Below are 19,446 nucleotides of genomic sequence, written 5' to 3'. Positions count from 1 at the left end.
TGGCTTAAAATGGCGGACTGTGAAGAATGGCGTGACTCATCTCCAGCCAAACCACTGGGTCAAACTTTTTGACCGAATATTTGTTCAGACTAACCAAACCTAAGACCCAACTCATCTGCTTTAACAGAGCAGTAGAGTTATCAAAGTAACCCAACAGTGTTCAGTGTGTATTCATTTGTAAATATGTTTTTTGTTATAAATTGAATTTTTTTCCTGAGGTTACAGCAATACACCTCTGGAAACACCACAGAGCCAAAGAATATATTGTAATTTGTACACAGATGTACACAAAGCTGAGCAACTTCAACACAAATATAAAATTAATCCCAGCTAAATTTAGGCATAGGTCTTGAAGCAACCAAGCTAATTTTACAGAATATTACTTCTTTTCTGCCATTCTTCTTTTTGTAAAGTAACTTTTGGATTATTAGGCTAATGTTAGCTAGTTAATTGGCCGTGTAGTGAGCCTGCAGTAGGCTGTTTATTTCACCAGCACAGGTGCTAACTCTTGTTGCTTGTTGCTTGTTGCAAACGTTTGTTTCAAAACAGTGTTACCTTAAAAAAAAGTGATGGGTGTCATTCCTTTGGTAGCCAAGCCATGACCATCAGTTCTCTTCTTTATGTTTGTTTTAAACAATCCTGTTTTTTTTTTTTTTTTTGAATTTCTGGGAAATGTCTGTCATGCAGCTGACTGACAGCTTGCAGAAACAACTAGAGGAGGGGGAGCATTGACTGGAGAAAGCTCCACGTTGTCTCTGGCATCTCATTAAAAGGAAGTTAAACAGCAGAAACAGAATGATTAAAAATGTAGTGGTTTTGACATTGTGACCGTTGCATACTTTGAAACCACAAACTGGCCTGTGCCTATTTAAAAAAAAAAAAAAAAAAAAAACATATCCAAAATCTTGACCGGCTACAACCTGAGAGAAGATGTTTGAAATCTGACCGGGGGAACGGTTGGCCCGGAAGGGGACCAGAAATTCCAGCCGATGTGGAGAGGGGAGCAGAGATGAACATTGACTTGTTTATTTTCATTTATTTATTTCCCAGAGATTGGCAATGATAAAAGTGAGTGATGTTGATAAATACCCACACAGCCAGTTTATCAGCAGCTGTCTGGTTTGGGGTCGCCGGCGGCAGCATCCAGTCCTGATAACCCCCGAGGCCAGAGGGATGATGTTGGGAGAAGGAGGGGTGCAGAGGATTATGCAGCTGCTGGGTCTTGGCCAGCGTAAAACCGCTAAAGTGTCTGCTTCAGCAGTTGATATTTTTTGCATGCCTGTTGGTAGAAGCCAGCCACTGCGATGATGAGGGGGGGGAGAAACATTTTTAGAAAAAGCTCATGATGTTTTTTTTTTTAACAAATCAGGAATGAACACAGAGTACCGTGTATTTTTTCTGTTCATTGATCTGATGACATATCAGCCTCATCTTGTCAGGCTTAGGCTCATTGTCAGACTTGACTCGGCTTTCTCCAATCTGAACTGGCCTCTCTCATCCTGAGATTTGTTTTGGGATTACCGCCGCCATGGCAACAGTGCGGCTAACATTCGTCGTTGGCACATACACTTTAGCTAACATTTAGCAAGTGGCTGATATGACCTTGTTAGAATCTGAGCACCATTATAGTATGTTAATGTGTGGAATTAATATAGCGCCATGGTAACATTTGCAAGTGTCAACTTGTGCCACATGAAAAGTCAAGTGATGGCAAAAGTCATTCGGATATGATCAGAGCGAAGCAAATCCCAAGAGTCATGCTGTGTGTCAGAAATATTTGTACACTTCTTCTGTGGTTTGTTTGCACCGACTGTATATTGATTTTCGGAGAAGGTCAGGCCTATTTAGACACCTGTATGCCATTTCTAATTACTACACAGGCTGTGTTTACATATTTAAGCCTTTGGCCCATTGCACATTCTCATGAAGCTGTTGTAGAGCTCAGTGAAACATGTTGCTTTTGTTAGTGTACTTAGTCATCCTTATTGCTATAATTGTATTTTATTGGTTGAGTGTTCATCTTGCAGTTGGCAGCACCTCCAGCCCCGAGGTTCATGCTGTGTGGGCCCCTTTACCTTTAAATTGGGTTTACAGGGGAGAATAAATGTAGATCTTTAAATTGTGTCACAGTTTCTGTTCATTGAACGCCGATAAGAAAAACGTTTTTTTTTGTTGTTGTTGTTGTTTTCCTTTTATTTCAGCATTTTTTGTATTCAGAGGTTATTGGATTTTACTGAAAAAGCAATGTAATGCATTAAAAACAAAAATAAATGCAAAATCTATAAAGAACAGCGCCAACAGTGAGAGGGGGCCCATGTGTGGGAGGTTGTGTGCATATGTGCAGGCGATGCGCCTGTGAGACTGTGTGCACCTGGAAAGCACTTGACAGATGGTTACTTCAGCTCTCGCTGAACGTTGCTTCTTTTTTCTCCGTGTTAAGCCTCTTTCATATCGAAAGTGTCTCGGTCAGCATTATGATCAAGGTAGACTCTTTCAGCCGTCTTGATTGTATGCCGGGCATCTCTTGAGTGTGTTTATCCTGCCCCCATCATTTATTTCTGTTTGATTCAAGCGAGCCGGGGGGGAGATCAGAGCTTTGACTGTTTCTGCTCATTTTTTTGTTTGTCAGTCGGATTACAAAGCAGTGCATCAAACATCATTATATGTGTCATCAGATCAGTAAATTCTCAATCTCTGGCAGAGACTTTGTACTTCAAAAGAGACTTTTATTTGGGAAAATGTGTGTTCGGAAAAGAAGTAATACTGTTTTATTGTTTCCTCTTTGTTTGATGTGGCTAAACAGGTGCAAGAAACACAAGTTAGCTAGACAGTTAAACCATTACTTTCAACTTAAATATTATAGATTATGCTATGTGATTATCTATAATCATAACAGGTAATAAAAGGAAAAGTGGATCCAGTATTAATGAGGAAGCAGGAGGAACGACTTGCATTGTGGTCACCTATGCAGTCCTTCACGAGAGAACAGCGTTTTGTAAATACATAAAAGTTGTTTGAATCGTTTCAGCCTTGCATCCATATGGAAACAACACGTTAGGAGTCCCAAACAGGTACATTTTGAAAATAGGTTCCAGAGTGAAAAAATCTGGAAAACCACCCTTGGGTTTTTAGCCAAAATGCAGCCTTTTAAAAACGATAAAGTCGTAGCTCCGCCTCTTGGCCGTCAGACATAATAACAGCAGATTTTGTTTGCCTCTGTGCAGATGCTGCAGGACCTAGTTGCTCATCTACAGCAAAACCTTTGCAATCTGTGTTACTTCATTTAATTTCATTCCACCACATACTTGATTCACAATGAAGAAAAAAATGAATGGGAAAGGAGGGGAAATTTTTGGGTTTGGTGTTTACGGTTTCTACCCAGTGTGTAAGTTTTATGCATCTGATTTGTTTCCTGTTTTTGTTGTGTTTTCGTGGAAACCTTACAGCGCCGTCTTACAGGCCTTGGCAAAGTTACTACAGCATTTTGGGTCATTTTTGGTGTTTTCATGTAGATGAAGGCATTTCTAGATACGGTGTCAGGGTTACAGAAATATACAAAAAATAAAATAAAAAAACAAAACAAAAGATTGCTTTGAAAAACTTGTGTTTCTGTGTGGACACGGCCTGAGCTCACCTGAAACACTCTGAGGTAAAAGTCATCCTCCCCTTCATTCAACCCCACAGTGCAGAATCAAATCAGACAAAAGCAATAACCACAACAGCATAACAGACAACATTATGAATGCTGCAGAGACATGAAGTGCACCCTGGGCATTGTACCGAAGCTCTAAAAGAATATAATAATTACAAACTACACAGAGCTCTTAATGCTGCCCAATTAGTCCCAAATCAAATGTTGGGGTACGTCTCATTTAAATGTTCAAAATTGTGCCTGAGGAAAGAAAACAAACACCTGTTCCGACCAGTTCTGAGGTTAGGATAATGTTGTGTTTGTTAAAAATGTCATCACACAAACTATAATTTCATTCACTCTTTTTTTTTTTCTCTCTCCTGATAAACCAGGAAGTAAAACAAGTCTTGACATCAGATTTGCTGAAATCCATTATTTCTCTGTCACGACANCCCCCCTTAATTGATGCAGCCTTGTGTGCAACAAAAGAAATAGCCCCCCACAGATTTTGTACTCGTAGTGGTGTATTTCCCTGAGAAATTGCCCTCCTAATTTTAGCACGTGCTCTGCAGCAGATGTTTGTGCCCTTTCTGGTGCTGTGGGTAATAATCCTTAATATTCGTGCCGTTTGAAACTAAATGAGCCTTTAATGCACTCTGATTCCATCATCTTGCACTCATTAATTGTTTTTTTTTAAAGTCCATAAATTATTTCTGCTGTTTTAATTTATTTATTTATTTCATTATTTTATTTATTTTGCAAAGATAAACAGAAACCTTGAATGCTGAACTGGAAGGTATTTAGCTGTGTGACGGTCAGCTCTGATAAGAGTCTCCTTGTGAAATGTCATCGAAGGGGAAAATTCACAGCGCTGCTTCTCTTGGCCAAGATATTTCTTCCCCGCTGTAACCTTCAGCGTTTGCAACCTTGCTTGGTAGTAGCCATAACGCAAGAGAGAGGGGGAAAAAAAAAAAAAAAACGTCTCTGAAACTTTATTGTGTGAATCTTTGCATTCCTGTCTCCCTCTCCTTGCTATCCATCATCGCAGGTGCTGCTCACTCAGTGAGTTTGGCGACTCATTAAAGATTGTGCAATGCATTTGAAGTCCTGTCACTCATCTTCTCCTCTCGCCCTTTCCCTTCCAGATGGTCACAAGAACAAAGAAAATATTTGTGGGTGGCTTGTCGGCCAATACAGTAGTGGAAGATGTGAAGCAGTATTTTGAACAGTTTGGGAAGGTAAGACTGCTTTTGTTACTAAGTGCCATTGTGTTGTCACAATATTCATCATTTATATAACTGCGTGTGGTCTTACTGTTGGTGAGAAAGGAAAAAAAAACACATTTGCTTGATAATTGGGAAAATATTAAAGCTAGAAATTGGTATGGTTAGAATTTCTTTGATAGACAAACAACTTAACACTTACCAATGCGCTAGAAAGTATTAGCAGTTAGCTACGGAGCGCACCAGAACCAATTCGACGTTCAGCCTTTCAGAATAAATTTGGCAACATTTCTGTGACATTCTGCTGTTTCTTGGATAATGAGTGTTTGAATTTGTCTTTTTTGTTGTTGAGAGGCTTTGGTTGCTAACCGACTGACTCACGTTTGTGTGTTTATTAAAGAATATTAATCCTTAAAAGCACAGATTATGAATTATTTTGATGTGACAGGACAGGTTTGTTACATTTTTTTTACAATGGAAATCTTATCAGCACTGGAAAACTGTTCTTGTAGCAGCAGCTGCTATAAAGTGATAGTTTAGATCTTTTGAAGTGGGGTTCTGTAGAAAAGCTATAGGCTAATAATATCTTAAGAGTATATTTCGGAATGGATTGATGAGCTAACAACTAGTACGAGCGAGGCCAAGATCATAGTGGATTCCTGCTGTCTTAAAACAGCTTCATTCTCAGGAATTCTCTAAAGCTTAATGCAAACATGGTTTTATAAACAGCACCATCAGTTTTGCATTACACTGTTATTTACATAATATTTGATGGTTATATACAAGCACAAAAAGCAGCAGAAATGATATTAAATCAAAGCTGATGGTGATTCAAGGTTTATAAAACAGTGTTCAGCCTATCTTATTAACCTATAACAATTTTGAGGTTAGAGCTGTTTTAAGATGGCAGCAAATCACTTTGATTATGGCCACTTTCCGACTTGCAGTAGTTTGTCCATCTGGTCAGAATTTAGCTCTATTTTTCAAAACTGAGTTTGTTCCGAGAGCTTTCTACAACAGGTAAGATAATAATTGTTCAGAACTTGCATACGGATTCCTACTTCAAAAGATCTGAGCTATCTCTTTAATAAAGCATGCATACATAATGCTGTGTTTGTACTTGATCCTATCAGGGTACCCTCTGATGTGTAACAACTGCTAATGGTTTTTCTGCATGTATTTTAAGGCACAGTCAAATTTAGCCATACCCAAGAAAGCACAACAACCATACTTTAGTCCAACATAATCATTTGATAGCAGCAGTTTTATTATCGGAAGCGGACTGAAAGCTTCCGCCTCTGTATCCTAAATATCCCAAAGTATTAGAAGTTCAATGACAGCAGGCATCTCTGTCTGTCAATCAGTCAGTCTGTTACTGACTTGACTTTATGTTATATAAATGCTGACAGTTTGTTTTGGAGCGCATCAATACTTTGGTACTGACCGGTTCAAAATTAGCACAGGTCTTATAATATTTAAGATAAATCCCTTACGTAAAGTCTGCGTAGACAAATTTGAACAAGCTCAAATTTGAGCATCAAAAGAAGCCAGCAGCATCCGTTTGCCTCCCCTCCCACATGAAGACGAATTGTGACAGGCAAACAGCTGAAGATGTGGCAGCAGCGTCACACAGTCTGCCATGCCCAGTCAACAATATGTATTTTGCTTACAGAGCAAACAGGCAATGACAGCCAAGCTGCCATGACCAACCCTCCCAGAAACTATGAAAGCATGACATCAGAACCAAACACAGCTTAGTACTGGACTCACAGTTAAAGTCCCTGTATTGTGACATTTTTTTAAAAGTCTGATATGAAAGAGAAAAAAAAAACCCTCCGATTCTGATGTAGTTTCTGCATGCTGTTCCTATGGCCATTTCGCCCATCTGATTGAGGCACATATACACAGCCTTTCATGCAAGGACAGACATACAGCGTGCACACACACGCACACAGCTCTCAAGCATGCGTGCAGACACAAACAGGCTTTGATACAGTGGCAGCATTTCACAGATAATTTCCCCACACCGAGCAGAGATCCATTTCCCTCATGTCATATTCCACATCAGTCAAGGTCACCTTCAGCTGATCCACTCTGTGCAGCATCAACACTTGACCTTGAGTTTTAGTAAGGATGGATTTTTCACAGGCACATAATGTACCATGTCCTGAAGGAGACAAAAGAGCTCTTGTACATTAATAGAGAGATTTTATTTTATTTTTTTTTGCTTCCATTCAAAACAATGCGCTGCTAACTTTCCCCCATAAACCCCAGTATTATGATTTTTTTGGACTAAAAATGAACAAGGTGAAGGACTTTGTTTTGCTCTTCTTGCGTGGAAGAGCATTCGAGACCTCACTGTATCCTGGTCTGCCGCTTCAGATGAAGATGACTTATTTGCACAATAGAACGCAGCGAGCAAATATTCAGCATGACTTTGCAATCAATGGATGTGAGAAGGGACTCCAAATGATTTTCGACTTGATTGAATGACATAATTGACTTGATTATACAAAGTCCCCCCCCACCCCCAACCCCCCCTNCCCCCCTCCCGTCCTTGAGGAATCCTCAAACGCTTAGGAGGAAACAAACAAATCAGACTGATTGAGCCAGATCTTGAGCATGTTTCTTTGTGTGCTTTTATAGCCTACTTGTGCATGCTTGGATGTGTTAGCTGTGCTGCTCGTGCCATGCGGGAGCGTGTCAGCGATTAACTGTATTTATGTGGGTGCATGATTAGGGGTATGTACGTGTGTATGAGTGGATTTGAGTGCCTTCAGCTAAAAGACAATCAGAGCAGATATTAAAGGCTATGACAGACAAGATACAGACAAAAAAAGGGGGAGTTCTTTGTGTTTTGTGCATGTCCTTTCTTTCTGCCTTACACATCCCGGGATTTATTAAATAACCTGCCTGTCAGTGCAACCTACCATTATCGTCACATGCGCACCGCTCTGAGAACTTCCCCACAGAAGGAGAAACCAATTAATTCAGTTTGTCCTTCCTAGAATCTCGATGGCAGTAGGCATCTCTGTCTGTCAGTCAGTCAGTCTGTTTTTCTGTTTTTTTTTTTTCTCTGTCAGCTCATGTGCATGTCAAGAGGGACATTAGCCAGCATGGAGGCAGGGCAGAAAGCCATCTATAATTCTTTGAAGTTTTTTTTTTTTTTGAAGCCTTTATCAATCATCACACAACTACAGCTTAAGGCTCCAGCAAATGTTCTTCCTCACTGGGAATAAGCCCTTTCACTGCTTTTATTTATAAGTTCTATATAAAGGAAGTGTTTGTGTGTATGTGTGTGTGTATACACAGCAGCATGAGCCAATTAGCAGGATGTGGTCTACGGAGATAGCAGTGGTTGGTAGGCAGTGGAGGGGAAACAGCTGTTGTGGCCACAGTTGGGTCACGGGTTCTTTCCGTGACCTCCACACCCCACCTTCCCCTCCCACCTTGGTCCTTTCTGTCTCCATCAAGGAGGAGATGGTGCATTTGTTGTGGAGAGATGCTGACAGCTCCCGCGCACATCACTCTCCCTGCCATTCTCCCAGCCGTCACGATTAGCAGAGAGCACATACGTGCGCCTGGCGCAGCTTCTGGGAAGCTGCTGCACTTTTCTTTCTTTCGTTTTCGTTCCCGCCTACAGTACACGCTGAAGGTGTGCATTTGAACTGATTGTGACAGTCATTTGAACGGAACTGAAGTGTGGCTGTGTTTGACTGATTCTAATGCATCTCAGATGGATCCCATTACCTGCTTAATAGTAGCCACATCCTGCCCTCCATTTTTTTCCCTTTCTCAGGCAGCACACGTCACTTTAGCCCTGCAAGCCAGATGAGACAATCTTATCAGTACTGCCTGGCCTCCCTTTATATTCAAGGACTCTTAACTGGAGCCTACTGCTATTTCTGCCTTGCAATGAAGTCAAATTAATCAGGGAGCTGCTTGTGCTAGTTTGAATTTTAATTTAAAACAGTCAGTAAATTAGATGTAAATCTAAACATACTCATGCTTATGTATAGAAATTTTTTGATAAATTATATATATTATATGAAAAAACGTAAACATGTTTTTGATATGTTTTTAGATTGAAATATTCCAACAAAAGTAAACACATTAGCATACTGATTATTAACCCATGCAAAAAAACCTAAAATGTTAGCACCATTTCTATGCTGTTTTGAATGGAAACATTTTAATTATTGTTGTTAAAACAATAATTTATTAAATTTTCTGAAGAATAATTGATCCAAGTCTTAGTCCAGAGTGAAAGAACAGTTTCTCTTATGAATCTTATTGTGCCATTCCTTAAAGTGGAAGTTCAGACCTTTTGAAGTGGGGTTCTTAGGAAACATTATGAACAATATACATTTTACTTGTTGTAAATTGCTTTTTTTGAATAACGTGAGTTTGCAAAATCAGAGGTTTAAGTCTGAACCGGACTGACAAGCTAATTGCTAGTTTGAGCGGGCCTAAGACTGAATTGGACTGCTGTCAATCTTAAAACGACTCCCGTATCAAAAGACATATACCAGTTCATGAGAACCATATTTTATATTCCTTTTAAAGGTGTATGAAAGGTGACCTTTACAATGTCACCAGTTTACCTTACACAGTTATTTACATGGAATACTTTTTTTTTTGCCATCTATAGCATTTCTGGTGCTGCCTAGGGGACGTCCAGCAGAATTATCGTAATATTATTGCTGGAATGAGAGGTGTAATGCAAAATTGACTGTAATGTAAAAGTTTGTATAATACTATTTGCATGAACCAGTATGACACTTTTCAGTATGGAGTTGTTGAATGATGGCAGCATTCGCCTTTGGTCTTGGTACCACTTGGGGACCAAATGGGACAAAGTCATCAGTGGCCAAAATAAACTCTATTTCTTCAAACTGAGGTCATTCAAAGAGCCATCTACAACAGGGATAACAATATTGTTCATAGCCTTTCTACAGAACCCCATTTTAAAAGATCTGAACTGTCCACTTAATGTTGAATTTGAGTCTTAAAGATGTGCAGAACTCGTCTCCCCAAACACAGCCCTACAACAAAAGAAATACTGTTTTCATATCTTTTGTTGATAGTTTGTCTTTAGAATCAAGGGGGTTAGTGTTAAAATCAAATTTCCATCATCTTCTTAACCAGCATAAGAGATCTGCAGTGGTGAAAGATTTACGTCTATTAACAATTTAATACACTTCAGTCTTGACGAAACAGCTTTCAAAAGTTCAAAGGCAGCTACAAAACAGCAGATATTCTTGTAGGAATTCCAACAAAGTCTTTCTTTAGTAGCAACCCAAGGCTCTACTCAGCTTCAAAAGGAGTCTGATACATACCAGCAGACTAAAATTACAGCTTTTATATAAAATCAATGATCAATAAAGTGAAAATTACAGTTTTTAGTGGTGATATGCTGTGTTATGCTCTCTGAAGTGTAATATTATGTAACCTCTCTAATTTTTTTGCAATATGAAATACCTGTCAACAAAATACCAACCAATCTCCCACTGAAGCTTTCTAAGAGATGGGAGGCGGTGTGATGGCACCTTATAAATTTGGATGTGACGTAGCAGCAGAGACTTGCCCAGGCATGAAAACGCCTCTCTCCACAGTTAAAGTCATAATTAGCTGTGGTGGTTAATGCTTCCTCATTGGTTTATTGTAATCGGCTTTAAGTCGTCTCATAGTGCCCTTACTTGCCTGAGCTGAAACAGCTACAGCTCACCTTCTTTTTCTTTCTTTCCTTTTGGTTGTGCTGTTCTGTGCAGGGGTTGAAGCAGACTTTAGTTTCATCAGAACTACTTGCTTCCATGTCACTGGGCAGCAACAATCCTCCCTTTATGTCCAGGCAGTCCTGGTTCTTATGCTCCACTGGTCTAGAGCCAGATCCTTGAGGCGGAGCTTAGTGGGAGGAGGGGGAGGAGCTTAACCAGTTCACTGCCACTGGGCTTGAGAGGGGGCAAAAAGGTAGATAGGTCATTAATTCAATAAGACAGTGCTTTGTTATAGGAAAAAAAAGTCAGTTTGAGGATGTGACTGTAAGAGTGATGACATCTGTTGGAGGACACTGGAAGGATGAGTGAGCTGGAAAAAGATCATTGTCAGAACAGCCCACAGCTACCGTGTGCTGCCTCTGTAGTGTTTCACACTCCAGGAGAGAACTGGCTCTATACTTTGCTCATACTTTCTCTGAGATGAAGCAGATAAGAGGAAGAAGTAAAATCATAAAAGCATTAGGAAAAGAGTGCACAAAATTTGTTCTGGGTCTCTGCTAATCTAATACCACGGCTGACATTTTGTAAGTGGCAGAAAAATAACTCTGCGTGACCAGCTGTAAAAAAAAAAAAAGGATGAATTAATTTTGAATACCTGTCCTGGCACCTCAGTGAAGATTTTCAGGTAGTTCAAGGATAAAAAAGCCACCCTGATGACAATTAATATCAGTGAAATATACTTGGAATGTTGTCCTGAAAGGGTGCATTTGAATCACGGTGCAGGAATTACAAATCACCTCTAATCATTGATCTCATCATTCTTGTCTTATCTCTTTGATTGCAGACCTAGGTTTAACCTTGGCTTGCATGGAGCGTTTACAACAACCCATACACCGGGCCCAAAATAGAGCTTGTGATGAAGGATATTAATTGCAGTTTGGACTTGTTCACAGGTTGAACACGCTTATTGGCCAAAATAGCAAATATGAATGATTAATGCAGAAAAATTCACTTTGTGTAAGGTGGAGAAAAAAAGGAAGCTAATCAAAAGGCCACAGCCTTTTTTTTCCAGTTTCTCGGCTGGTGCAGGTGCACATTTGCATGCAATTTACATGGTAGCTCACAGTGACCACCACCACCACTCCAACATCTTGGTGTCCATCATCTGCTGACATTCTGTGATTGTTTCCTCTCTGCTGTGACTCACCCAATCAGCTGAGGATATGGTCCGGTTTCTGTGATTATAAGGAGTGATCAGAGCAGCGATGATGGAGCATGTGCCCCGTAGTGGAGATTTAGCCAGAGGCTTCAATCTCATTGCAGTCACTTGTAGTTAGTGACTGAGCCTAGCAGTGAGAAGGGCAGCGCAATATAAATGAATAGGCTATGAATGTGGATATGACCACGGTGCTGCAGGGACACACTCACAGGGGGAACGGGCCAGTTAGACAAACTATTTCATATCCCCCTTGACCTTTATTTGCCCAGTGGCCCAGCAACATTTTCAATAGAGTGGCTTTTAAATGGCTGCTGAAGATTGGAGATGTATTTCAGACCCGAGACTATTTTGTACGTGTGTGATTGTTTGTATGAAAGAATGGACATGTGCAAATCTTACAACAAACCTTTACTGAGTTTCAGCTGAAAGGATCAGACGTTTAACAAAAGATGAGATAGCTGTCTGACTTGCTGATCATCAAAATGCTCATCACGTGGGCTTCCTCAAGCCTCGAACTCTGTGCGGTATAGATGGCACACAAAGAGCTGTGGATCAAGGGAGATTGACACCTTTCTGTAGGTCTGTAGTCTCATCTCCCAGCTGTCCCCGCTGAAATGGCTCCCTTGGGATAAGCTGGGATTGGCTTGATTGTGTTATCGGCGACTGATCGGGTCATTGAATGATGGAATTTTGAGCCCCTGTTCTGCTTAAAGAATGAAATGTTTAAAGAAGATTGACTGTGATTGGATCAGATCCAGCACCTGCTCAGAGGGGTCACTCAGGTGAAAGCAGGAGGCAGCAATCTTGGCTGGGCCATTGTGACATGACCAGACGAGGGGGAATTAATGTGTGTGTTGGGTTAAAGTGTTGACGGTGGTGGTGGATAGATGGCAGTGAGAGAAAATGGGGGGTGGGGTGGGGGGCGTAGATGCCATTCAACAGGAAAGCAGTTTTAAAAATGTCATCAGAGGAAGTGTCATGAGTAATTTGCAGCAGTCTTGCCATCAGACTGGTGTGGAGGTGGACACCTCAGCTCTGCAAATTGCAGTCTACTCCTTAGGGAATCTTATGTGGGAGAGCGCCACTGAGATCCCAAGAAGTGTTTATTTCTCAGATGGGTATGAAATATGTTTGGAAATATGCTATATGTTTGTTCTTAAGATTGGGATAGAGAGATAGAGAGATGGATTGTTTTCAGAGTGGATAGATATATTTGAGTTGCGGTCCACAGTCGCTGTGGTCCCCCCTCTGAGGGATGGCTCTATGCTTCGGCGTGCTACAGCCTATTAAAGAAAAAATGACCATGTCATATTTCACTGCTCTTCTAAGTGACTTTTAAGATGCAAAACCGCCACACCCCCCCTGAAAAGGATTCAATTACTATGTGGCATTTATCCATAAACATGAACCTTCCATAAACCTCTGCTAAAGGAAGCCAGCGAACACGAACCATAACTACAACAGGCATCTGACACATTACAGCTCAAATGATGACCATTCCCAATGCTCACCCAACATCTGAGCTCATACACAAAGAGCTTTATAGATCTTGTGACATTTGATAAAGGCATTTGTGCCGTCCGCTGGATGGATTTATCCTAAATGCCTGAACAGAAGGCAATGTCAATAGAATTGCTTGAGTTTAACCTTTAACTTTAATGCTTCATTGAACATTTTAGATAGTAAACCGAATCAACAATCAACAACCACAATCTTGTTTTTAAAGCAATGTGCTGTTACATGGAGCTTTGTCACGTTTGTCATTTCATGTCTTGAATGTTACCCAAACAAACCATAACGCTGTAAAAGAACACAAGTTTTATTTCTTACTTTGAGTCTTCAGCCTGAATATACATAAAAGAAAAGAAAAAAAATATGACTAAATCTGAGCGGACATAAGATTAAGCTACTCTTGACTTTTGAGAAATGAGACTTTGAAAATAGCCAGTCTCATTAAAGGACAATAAGAAAAGCAGGGTTTTCAGTGGGCTTCTGCTGTGTCTGACATCCCACAGCACTTATGTAGCTCTATGTGCATTCAATGCAAGTGCTGACTTCAAGTGGCTCTTTGCTTGTGCTTCTCTAAAGCCACCTACTGCAGCTTGACCAGGTCCACAGGCAGCTCCAGCTCATGCCTCCTACGCATTGCCTTCTCGAGATCACCGGATAAAATGTTCTTACATGAGAATGTACACATTGTGCTGTGGCTTGACGTGAAAGGCGAAAGATGTCTTAAAGCTTTCACTTATCTGAAACACTTTCTGCTCATGTCTGTGTTTCCCTGTGTGGTAAAAGCATTGAATTATCTCGGTTTAAGGCCTGAAGTCATTCACTATTCTGAATATAGCTATTAGAAATTGCCTGTGAGGTTTCATTTTGATACAGCGATAAAATCCAACATTGGTAGTGACAGACTCATTACATCCAGTAATATTTAGCTTGAGCAGAGTAAATAGACCAAACAAAGTAGAGTAATTGGAGTAAAAAATGTAGTTTCAGAAAGAGATGCAAATGCAGTGTTTATAGTTTTCTATATAATATGTCCTTGTGTTGCATCTCTTTCACAGCTCCTTTTCAGAAACCTCTGAAGGTTTTATGTTTTGTTAAGAAGTTAGCTCATATCTGCAGTAAATCTGTTATAAAAGAATGGTTTACTGCCCCACTGGCATCTAGATGAGGCTGCACTTAATGCTTTAAACTAAATGCACATGTCAACACTGATATTTTCACAGTGACAATGTTAACAAGTCGCTGTGGTCAAATTGAAGTTATGGTTTAATGGTACTAGATTAATAATCATAGGATCATAAAAAAGTCATTGGAATTCATCTTACAGGGAAAGATGATATCTTATAGTTCAGTGCATAAATTAAATGTGGATCCAAATCATTTGGAGACTTCTCATTTTATCTAGTCTGTTCATAGCATTTCTTAAGAACTATAAACTAAAACTTTGAGCCATTAATCTTGTGTTAGGACTAAAGAGAATTCACTGAAGTCTGTGTTTTGTTCCAATAATTTAGCTTGGGTTCAGGATATCCCGACCACCATTACTTCTGCAACAGGCCTAACATAATTCATTAAAAATATAGTCTGCTAAAGCTCAAGGCTACTTAAGTCCTCTCTCTGGGATTGAGAAGGGAGCTTGAGTAAACAAAATTAAATGTGTTGATTAATTTGTTCAATTAGTTAGTTGATCCATATTCTTTCAAATGAATTAGTCCTCTAAAACATGTACAGCAACAAGATTGTGGAGGCATAGAAGAAGCACACATTTGCATAGCTTTCCAAAGAGCATTTACTCAGATTTAAATTAATCCCTGAGTGTTTGTTTCCCAATATTTATTTGAGTATAAAATATGTTTACTTTATGCTAGTGTGTATATGTGTGTGTGTAAGTGTGTGTGCTTATTTAAACCTTCTGTGTTTAAAATTTAAGGTGACCAAATGGTAAAAAAAAATTGTTCAGCAAACCTGGCCTAATTGAGAACCAAGAATAGTAAAAAGATTTAGTCCTAATGAATGTTGACCCAAATGTTTTAGGTTATGTTAAAACAATGTAAACGCTTGGATTTTGAATAAATCAATATATTATAATAGAAATTTGTTAAATGTGCATGTTTGCGTATATCTTTTGTATTGAACTCGTGATTTTTGTAAGTGATAGACTAACCAACAACAATCACATATGGGGCTAAATTGGATACACATCCAATGTTTTTCAAAGCGACCACAGTCTGAAGAGTCATGTCACATTTTATTTAACTTTCACATCATTTTAGAGGCATGAGGATCAGTCCAAATATTATTATGGATACTAACATCATGATGTTTAAAACTCAGAACTTCACGTCTTCAGCTACAGAATAGAAGTCCAGTTGCTTTGTCCTTTTTTTTCTCTCTTTTTAACTTTTTAGATTTACCATGTCCTGGATGACTGAGAACCTACACAAACATATGATACTGTGGTTGGTGTTGGATTGTATCGATATTAGCGCAGTGGGCTCAATACTTGACTTTGTTTCTGCTTTTAGTATGTCTCTTCCATTCCATAAGTCCAAACCTGCACCAGAGTAGGCGGGAATTGAAAGATAAAATATAAACACTGGACGAAACAAGCATGAAAGATAATCATTTTTATCAGCTCCAATTATGCAACAACTTCAGTATCGATATGCACCCGATGTCATGTGTAGCCTCCAAATTTAGTCCGGTAAACATAGCATGCTGCGTGACGTCACGTCTTCTTCTGTTCATGCAGGTCGTCTTATAGCTGTAGACTGTTCACACTGGAGTCTGATGGCATTAAAATAAATAACTTATAATGTGAACAACCACAGACAAAAAAAATCTGACTCAATCATTTAAAGCCTGCATTGTGAACATAGTCTTATTAGTTTTTCTTTTTTTTTGTGAGTGAGTCAGTTTGGTGTCATTTATGATTTGTGCCACTAGTTGTCACTACAATCAAGACATTTGCTCAGAAAATCTATGTTGTTTCAGTTTTCAGGACTGCTAGGAAAAAAATAATATTCAAAGGAATGAAAAACGTGTTAACAAATCTAAATATCCCAAGTGATTAGACATTGCCTCATTGGTTAATGTTTGACCTTGTGTGTCTTGTAGCTCATTTTGTTGCCCGTTCACAGTTATAATTACAAACTCTCTCCATGTTTTCACTCTTATAATTTTAGTGCAATTCATTTATCAAACAGGAGAGCTAAAAAAAATCTAAGATTATTTTACTGATGGTGCTGTTATAATTTCCAAATATTTTATATAAATTGTCTTACTTATAAATACTCTTGGCCACCATCATGAAAAGTTTATATTTGTTCCATGTTATTTCTCAAACTCTATTAAATAAAATAAATGTGGCAAAATAAATTCTAAAATGCAATGTAAATATTTGATTAAAAATGTGTAGATTTTGAGTAAATTTGTTTATTGTTCCATTCAACCTTTTGCCCTTGAGACTTGCCCAAGACACATACACCCAGAGTATTATTTAAAAATAAATACAGCTACAGAGGTTGTAGGGGAATCACAGCATCCTCAAACTAAACCAAATCATGATGGTGGACTTCTTTGGTTCATTATCACTGTATTTTGCTTCTTGCAGACAACGGCGCTGGGTGTAATTGGAAAATTTGATGTCAGTCTGACCTCTGATGATTGACCGGCCTGTTTAGCATTTTTAAATTTAACACATCCACTGCTGATAGGCTACATTTACCACCAGGCAGAAGTTTTATTGTGTGCTGAGTAGCATAATGTTCACTAAACAAAGGCTTTCTTCTCTCACTGACCTTTCTTGCCAAATGACAATCTCAGACGTGTCCATATAGGTGTCCATATCCATTAAAACACAGAGTTATGTTATATATTATGTTTGAAATGTTCAGTCAGAGAGGCATTATTATAATATTCTCACATGAGGGGCAGCGTTAAAGGCAACAGAAGACAACTAAGATCATTTTAAACCTTGATTCATGCAACTCTTCTCTGGTTGTGTTGCAGCATAGATGCACTGAGGTGGAAAGTGCACAGTTTGTCCTCTCCACTAGAAGTTTATGTAACTGACAGGAATCAACATTCACAATCGCTATCAAGAATCGAACCGGTGCAAAAAAAAAAAAAAAAGAACAGTAGTTAAACAGTCACTTGTCAGTTACATTGAAGGTGAATTGAAATCTCCTTGAAGTAAGGCATTAAAAAGCACACACTCATTTGCTTTCTTGTGGAGCGTTAGATAAGAACATTGATGTCTGACCATTCAATATAAAGATACAGCCAACATCTCAGCTTAGATAAGAACGTAGAATATAAACAGAAAGAAACAGCTAGCCTTGCTCTTTCCAGCGGGTATAAAAGTTCACCGTGGATCAATCTTGAGTGAGGATAAAAGCTCTCTTATAAAATGTAAACTTTAGCGTTTTATTTATTTATTTATTTTAGGTGCTTCTTTTGAGGCATTTACATATATACCAAACAGCTGCACAGGAAGGTGAATATCAGCCATGAGTTGTTGATCAAAAAAAGAAAAAAAATCCACCGAGCAAAGATTTGTTTATTTTTCTCCTGTTGTCTCTTCTGTTACCAGATTAGTTTTAATCAGTAGTAGATGCCTGCATAGAAAAAATCCTGCATGAGTTGCTATAAGAGACATATTGTGACTTGGTTAGAAAATGATAATGATCTACATAAAAATTAGGTATATCATGTCATAAATGTTCAGTTTGCACCGCTTTATTTTAAAATATGTGTGCCTGCATGTACATAGTGTGCATGTATTATGTGCCAGCAATATTAAAAAATTCAGAATACTCAAACATAAGGGCAAAGATAAATTTAATGTAATGTCAGCACTTGTCAGTGATTCTCAGTGGGTGTGTTGATGGGATCAGTAATTACTTGAAGCCTTTTTGTGGTTGTTAAAAAGCACTTACTTTGGGTTAAGGTTAAGGTTGGGATTGTAGTGACGCATCTTGTAGTTGTGTTTTAAACCTTGTTTTAATTTATAAGGCTCAGCATTTCCATAAACGCTGTCAGCACTGCTCAAGTGCCCGAACCAATGCGTCTTCACGGCAGTCATTATGTTTTCATCCATTTTCTGTGGCTGTAGTGACCTCTGAGTTTGACTTACTGTGATTTTGCTGTCTTTATGCCTTAGCTGTTCTGTGTTTTCTAAACATTGTCCCCACTTCTTAGAAATGAATAATGTAGTAAGTGAGCAGAGACGTGCGCACAATGTCAGAGAGTGACAGACCCCTGTCTTAGCTGCCATGCCATGAATAATCTTGAGCTTATTTTCCAAAGTCGTACCTCGGGGTTCTGGTCGAATTGTCTAAAAGCTAAATAAGTCTGCTTGATTGAACTAATGGCACAGAGCCAAGATCTTGCACCAAGTCTCATCTTCCAGCTTAATCTTTTGGTCACGGACACATTGACCAAGCTTATAAGCAGACACACACATACACACACACACACACACACATATACTAGAGCTCCTTTCCAGGCCACTTCCTGATCAGGAAACTTTGAACCCGACATGTGGCCCATAAGTCCTATCCACAGGTAATTAGGTTTGATGGTTAGTTGAGCAGAAGCATGGATTTTATCCTTCTCTCCGTCTTGCCTCCTGGAGTGTTGCCTCAACTTGTTTTTGATAAGCCCACTGCCTGCCCAGCATCACTCTCTTCCAGATGAACACGTAAAAAGGTACCAAGGAGCAGTCATCCCTTTTTAAAAATGAGTTAAAACAACAACAACATATCAGAATACTGTATCAGTTCTGCCAAGATAATAAGTCAGTGTAAATATAACATGTATTTTTGAAATAGATTACAGTTTATTTTTTACTTTTTTAAACTTTTATCTGTACGTGCAGTGACAAGACCAAAAACATGCATGTTAGGTTAATAGATAACTCTAAATTGTCCCTAGGTGTGAATGGTTGTTTGTCTCCCTTGTCTCTATGTGTCCCTGTGATGGACTTGCGACCTGTCCAGTGTCCCCCCGCCTCTCACACGGTGACTGCTGGACATAGGCACCAGCTCCCCTGTGACCCTGAACAGAAAATAGATGAATGGATGGACATATTTGGCAAACAGGGATGTGTTAATGCTCCCTCTCACTGCCCTCCCCCCCCCCCCC

General features: G+C 39.2%; 1 protein-coding gene across 10 annotated transcripts in view; it reads left to right on the top strand.

The window, feature by feature from the left end:
• Positions 1-19,446, top strand: part of msi2b (musashi RNA-binding protein 2b) — a 280,631-nt gene that overhangs the window by 87,789 nt on the left and 173,396 nt on the right. For all 10 annotated transcript variants that reach the window (XM_037978969.1, XM_037978968.1, XM_037978967.1 and 7 more), the window contains exon 6: positions 4,777-4,869. In XM_037978969.1, the coding sequence (XP_037834897.1) occupies positions 4,777-4,869 (93 nt within the window). The remainder of the gene's footprint in view (positions 1-4,776; positions 4,870-19,446) is intronic.

This window comes from Kryptolebias marmoratus, linkage group LG13, assembly GCF_001649575.2.
Source record: "Kryptolebias marmoratus isolate JLee-2015 linkage group LG13, ASM164957v2, whole genome shotgun sequence".
Taxonomy (NCBI): domain Eukaryota; kingdom Metazoa; phylum Chordata; class Actinopteri; order Cyprinodontiformes; family Rivulidae; genus Kryptolebias; species Kryptolebias marmoratus.
Note: the sequence above shows the minus strand (reverse complement) of the source record. Positions and strands in the feature narration are given on the sequence as shown.